The 6,836-nt window shown below is 32.8% G+C and overlaps 1 protein-coding gene across 3 annotated transcripts in view; it reads right to left on the bottom strand.

Moving 5' to 3' along the window:
• Positions 1 to 6,836, bottom strand: part of Stk31 (serine/threonine kinase 31) — a 69,896-nt gene that overhangs the window by 14,497 nt on the left and 48,563 nt on the right. For all 3 annotated transcript variants that reach the window (XM_005377416.2, XM_005377418.2, XM_005377415.2), the window contains exons 14-18: positions 5,918 to 6,037; positions 4,765 to 4,896; positions 3,112 to 3,213; positions 2,024 to 2,104; positions 287 to 412 (exon numbers count right to left, since the gene is read on the bottom strand). In XM_005377416.2, the coding sequence (XP_005377473.1) occupies positions 287 to 412; positions 2,024 to 2,104; positions 3,112 to 3,213; positions 4,765 to 4,896; positions 5,918 to 6,037 (561 nt within the window). The remainder of the gene's footprint in view (positions 1 to 286; positions 413 to 2,023; positions 2,105 to 3,111; positions 3,214 to 4,764; positions 4,897 to 5,917; positions 6,038 to 6,836) is intronic.

The following is a 6,836-nucleotide window of genomic DNA, read 5'->3' as shown; positions in this document are numbered from 1 at the left end:
CTAAGATAATCAAAAATTTCAAAAAGTTGGTAAAAAAAATGTAGTAAGTTCAAAAAAAAAAAAAAAAAGCGAGCAAGTCCAAATTAAAAGTAGGTACTATTTAGGTCAACGTCAGATACTTTCAAGTCAAAATTAGTTCTGGCAACCATACTACAGAAACAATCATGATGTCAGCCAACCTACATACTTTAGAAAACAACGTAACAGGTTTTTTCTTTCCTATAAAATAATACCACCACTCCCTTTTATACCACCCAATCTCCCAAAAGTCAGAATCCACTATTACCTTTAAAAGAACTGTCTGCCCATTCACTTCAGAGCGTACCAAAGGACGCTTGCTGCTAAGTTCTTTCATGGGCTCAGCATCAAGAAGATCTCGTTCTAAGCTCATAGTAAGAAGACCACCAGAATTCTAGGCAGAAATTTTATTACATATGAAGAATTTTTTTCTTTCTTTTTTATGTCATCAATTTTTTATTTTGAAGATAATAAAAAACAATAAAATCACACAGAATTTCAAAACAAGATGATAGGAAATTAACAGTGGTTATTATATTGCATAGTTATCTTCAAAGTAGTTGCTCAGATTACCAGATACAGGCATGTAAGATTGATCAAACAATATAAACAGTAACTGTTCCTTTCAATGAATAGAAATTAGTAGCACAATTATATATATATATATTCCTTCCTTCTTTTCTCCTTTCTCCATCCCAGTTGGCCTTCCTTTTTGAGCAATCTCTTTCCCTTTCACAGTATTTGTTGTACCCTTTGGATCTTATTTATTCTTTCAGTTATTTACAACAGGAAGACAATACGATGTTTACACATGCAAGTCTGATTCACTTCCCTTATGAGTATCATCTTGAGTTGCATCCATTTACCTATAAAAGCCTTGAGTTTATCTTTCTTTATACCTGAGTAGTACTCCATTGTATAAATTACCACATCTTTTTTGTCAACTGGGTTGTGTTGATAAAAAACACATTGTGTTTAAATTCCTCATAGCTAACAGTATTCTATTTATATACTAACTCTTGAAGCATCAGTTAAATTTTTATCACTTCAAAAACTAAATTATCTAACTGGGCAATTTAGAACATAGCAGAACCCTATGTGGCTGTTAATCCTGATAGTCAATCTCGATGGAATTATAAACACCTAGTAGAGCTCACTCTTGGATGTGAGTCATAGAGACGCAGCCTTGCGTATAATATATATGGTCCTTCCCCTGTTCCTCTCTGGTGCTGCTCCCCTGCTATGCCCCAGCAACCATGAACTACTCTGCCACATCCTTCTGCCTTGATGTTCCTGCCTTAGAGCCAGCTGACTATGGACTGAATCCCCCAAAATGACAGCTAAATTAAATCTTTCCCGCTTTTAAATTGTGAATATTGTGTCCATCAATGAGAAAACTAATACTCTCAAAAGAGAGACAGACAGAGGAAGGAAGGAAGGAAGGAAAGAAGGAAGGAAGGAAGGAAGGAAAGAAAGGGCTGGGGAGATGGCCAGTGGAAAGGCCCTGGGCTCAATCCCCAACACTCTAAAACTTAATTAATTTAATTGAAAAGTAAGACATAGTAGCTCATGTCCATATTCTCAGCACTACTGGAGGATAAGGCAGACAGATCACAAATTTGAACCCAGCCTGGGCCATTTAGTGATTTAGGGAGTCCCTGTGTCAAAATAAAAAATAAAAAGAGTTGAAGATGTAGCTTAATGTGGAGGCCCTTGGTTTAATCCCCAGTACTGCAATCAATCAATATCTACAATTCAAAAAAGGGTCATGCAACATTCTGAATGAGGATGAAGATACAGAAAAACATGCAAATTAAAATAAAAAGGAAAATGTGTACTATGCAACTATTTAAGTCTTGATAAAACCTTCTACTAGTACTTTTTAAATATTCATCAGAAACTTTTTATAGAAACAATACTATAAATTTAACATTGATACACAATTTGAAAATCATCACTTCTATACTCTCTGCAGAATAATAACTTTCAAGGTAAAAAAGATTACCATGTATTTAAGCAATCCTATTTCAGTGTGAAGCAGAGGCAACTCAGGGAACCATGTCTGTGCCAAGTTACTCAACTTCTCCTAAAGTTAAAAATACATTTTTTATTTCAGATCAAAATATATTCAATTGTGACATGTTGTTCTTCAGAAAAATACATCAGCATCAGACTTCTTAGAAATCTAATGTATCTTTATCACTGAGTGTGACGATTACCTTAAGAAACACAAAGCAAAACCAAGAGACAATCTGAATCTAAATTACCACCTAACAAATGGGAAAAAAAACTTAATTATCAATATTATACCTTGTGTGTGCGTGTGTGTATATATATATATTACACACATATAAATACAAATATTGCCTTAAGTCAAAGTCCACACTCACTTCCAAATTAAAATGATGAAGTATGACAATACATCAATTTGAATCATAAAACTGTCATTTCTCAAAATATTAAAAACACTAACTTTTAAAATAATAAAATAGAAGGAAAATCATGACAGTCTTGAGGCAAAAACCAAATATGCAGTTCTACATAAATCATTGTGAAGCAAATATGAAATTTTAGGATCCTTATAAAAGTTACACATCACATGCTTCTACACATTTGTCAAATCTCATACAAAGATTTATAAGATATTACAAACCATCAGATGTCAGTAAATTGTCAGTAGGCCATAGCATGTACACATATGCACAAGTAAAAACAAGCACAAAAAAAGCTAAAAAGGAAGCCAAAAGTTAAAGGTGATTACTACTGCTACCCCTAAAAAATTACAAGGGATACTTTTTTCTTCCTCATAATTTCTTGTAATTTTCACATTGGTACAATAGTCATGAATTATTTTGTTACAAGAAATAATTTCACACTGGGGGTACTGCTCAGTGGTACAGCTCTTGTCTAATATGTGTAAAGCCCAGAGTTCAATCCCCAACATTTCCTCAAAATATTAATTTCCAAATTCACATAGTATTACTATATAGGCAAGATAACATCTCTAGCCTTATGATTATAGTCCATTTCACAAAATGGTTATCTGTATTCAATTTCTACAGTAAAATTTAATTTAAATTTTAAAATACTTACATATTCCTCCCTCTCATGATAAATTTCCAGAAAGACGCTATTACGTAACTGAGTTATTTCTTGTTTTATTTTTTCAATTTCAGATCCATCAGGGTCATCAGACTTTAATCAGAAAGAAAAAAATGGCCTTACAGGTTTATTAAAGTAGACAGAAAATAAATCTTCCTATAAGAATAAATGCAATTTCTATGCTTAGCATACAAAGCCAATCCCCAGGACCAAAATCAAACAAACAGAAAAAAATGCAATTCCTATAATAAAGCATTCTATGTGGTTTCTCTACATTCTTCAGAACATACCATATAATTGACCCTTGCAACACCTGTTAAATTAACTTAGATCAGTTTATTCAACACTGACTTTTAGCGCTGGGTGTGGTGGTGCACACCTGTAATCCCAGCACTCAGGAGGCTGAGGCAGGAGAATCTTTGCAAGTTCGAGACCAGCCTGGGCTACAAAGTGAGTTCAAGGCCAGCCTGAACTGCATAGTGAGACTCTGTCTCAGAAAAACCAAAAATAACAAACAAAAAAACACTGACTTTTCCAAAACCTACATAAAAGAATAAAAAAAATAAATAAATAAAGATAATTACACAGATTTTTCTTGTTTCTGAATCTGGTATAGATTTTCTCAAATACAAACGACCAACTGCACCCATAAAGCAAATGTTATAAACAGAAGCTAGAGCTGAATTCTGACATTTTTTTTAATGATATTAGCTAGAAACACAGCAAATAAAAGAGTGAATTGTATACAGCATCCACTATAGGAAAAATGACATGGGACTCACAAAGTACTCCATAAGACTCCAATGGTGTTTTAGTAAATAAGCCACCTTACAAAAGAAATATGCTTTAAAAGTTAGATTTGTTTCTCCAAAAGTTGAAAAGTTAGATTTAAAAAGGACACCTTTTCCAGAGCCTACAATAAGATAAAATTGGAAAACTCTTAAACTCTGAAATAACAGTACAGCTTCCACTTCACACTCAACTAGGTTCTCAGAAAATGAAGAGATTAGTAGGTGAAGATACAATATAGATCTTTTCTAACATTAATCTTCAAAAGATTAGAGAATTACTCTTATTCACAAAGTTTCAAGCCTACAAATGAATCAGACCAGATCAGAACATCCTAGTCCCTCCAGATCTATTATCTTATGAAAGCAATTTAAAATACTTTCAAGAAATATTATGCTCAGCCATAAGGCACCAAAATCTTAAAAATACAACAAAAATCTACCTTTGGGGAAACACCTTATTTATTACTTGCATGTGGTAGGTTTGTATGATATTAAAAATTCTAAAATAATCTAAAACCAAAAGTTTTTCAAAAAAATTTAAAATGTTTATGTTATTAAAAGCCAAGGTAGTCATATAAAATATTTTAAAAGAATAATTCTATGAAGGCTGGGGATATAGCTCAGTGGCACAAGCACCTGCCTGGCAAGCGCAAGGTCCTGAGTTTGACTGCTGGTACAAAAAAAAAAAAGAATACTTATATGAGAAAATATAGTATCTACACTATTAATGCACTCTCCTATTAATATACAGAGGAAAAGGTACAGAATGTAAAACAAAATGTATTTTTGCACTACTATAAAACAGCAAAATGAGGTACAAATAAAGTTCAGTTAGAAGCAACTGTTTCCTTACTTCTTCCAAATTATTCCTTTCAACCAGTTTCCATCTCAGGTTAGCTTTTAAGCCTTTCAGCTTCTTCTTGATGGACAGCAAGTGATCCACATTGGGGCTCATATTTATATATTCAGTCATTTGCTTTTTAAACTAAGCAAGAGAAAGTTACCAAATTTTCAAACATATCAGATGACAATATTTACTGAACAGTCACCTACTGACCATATATTCTTTTTCTAATATTCAACTATCTGAAAATACTAAGAAAATGCTACAATTTTCAACAAGACACTACTAACCAATTTCCTACTTTAGTTCCATTTACAATAATACTATTTCTAGAACTCAAAGTAGCAAAGACAAAAGAATTACCTCAATTGAGGCATAACAATTGAGGCATAACATAGTACATACATTGTCAATATGAATAATAACTTTTCCCAAAAGTGGTTTGACAATATGTACTAAATTTCAATAAGGTTTACTTCTTTTAACTTGGGAAGTTCAACTTTAGGAATTTGAGAAATTACACATAAAATCATATAGAAAGATTATGTATAAAATTCATGGTAGAAAAAACTGGAAGTAACCTTAATGTCCAATACATATGAAAGGTTAATGTTATGTAAGAATATTTAGTCATTCAAAATAACAGTACAAAATCATTAACCGTATCAGAAAATGTTCATAACACACTATTAAATGAAGAAAATATTTTCAACATAGCTTACAAGATAATGCAATGCACGCTGTATGTGTGTATGTGCAGGTGTGGATTATGTGTGTCCATCCAAAAAGGAAATACTGTGAAGCTATCTTAGGCTAAGAGTATTGCAAGAACTGTTTTTATTTCTTCTTATATTTCTCTATATAGCAAATTTCCTTACATTAAACTTTTATAGACATAAAGAAAATGACAAAAAAATGTTTTTAAGTACCTAAGAAAATCAAAGAATAAAAATAAAAACTTTTTTTATCAACAAAAATCATTCCCACCTTATTATGATTTCAATTATATGTCAACAGTAGTGGCTATACTGGTTTTCTAGCAATAAACAATTTACTAACACAATGAGTATTGAACTAGTGTTCAATACTTTGAGAAAAATTCAAGTATTAAAAAATTTAAAGCATTAATTTATAACACCAGTAAGAGAAAGCATAATCCAACCTCAACACTGTCTTTGTACTTGGATTGTATGGTGGCAATGTGCTTTTCCTCTGAACGGATCTTCTGCAGTACTTGACTGTAAGTACTTAAAATGATCTCCCTGTCTGTATCACCTTGCTCCTAAATGAAATCACAGATAGAATTATACACAAAGGAGTAGTCAAAATAGTTAAAACCTACAAAAAGAATGGGTAAACTTCAAAATGATGCCTCTGACAACTGCTACACTTCAAATTTCTCAAAATATAACTTTTTTCTAGACAGAAGATACCAAACATGTTAATACAGAAAATATTATCCCTATCACACCAAATGTTCCTAAAGCTATCAAAAGCAGAATGTTAATAATGCAATTTTTTTTACTGTTGCTGTTGTCTGCACTACTGCGGATTGACCCCAGGGTGTCACACATGCTAGACAAGCATTCTACCACTGAGCTACCCTCCACCTCTTTTTACTTTGAAACAGGGTCTTGCTAGGTTGCCCAGGCTGTCCTAGAACTTTTGATCCTTCTGCCTTAGCCCCCCCAAGCAGCTGGGATTACGTGTTCGTGCCACCATACCTGGCACAATGTATTTTTAATCCAAAGTGAGTAAAACTGCAAAAAATGAAAAAGAAGGAATAAAGGCATAACCACTGAGACTTTGAAAAGCAGACTGAATACATAAGAATCCTTATTAATGAGCAATTAATTAACATTACAAAATACCCCTGAGAACATTAAATTTTGTTGTTTGTTTTTTGTTTTTTTTCCAGTACCGGGGATTGAACTCAAGACCTTGTGCTTGCTGGGCAGGCGCTGTGCCACTGAGCTAAATCCCCAGCCCCTACGTTAATTTTTTAATTTTGAGTTTTCACAAGAATGAAGAGTCTTACAGTCATTGGGTATGCCAGACTCAAGAATCAAATCATACAGACA

The sequence above is a fragment of the Chinchilla lanigera genome, unplaced genomic scaffold (assembly GCF_000276665.1).
Source record: "Chinchilla lanigera isolate Chin_1 unplaced genomic scaffold, ChiLan1.0 scaffold00009, whole genome shotgun sequence".
Classification (NCBI taxonomy): Eukaryota; Metazoa; Chordata; class Mammalia; order Rodentia; family Chinchillidae; genus Chinchilla; species Chinchilla lanigera.
This window is presented reverse-complemented; position numbering and strand designations above follow the sequence as displayed.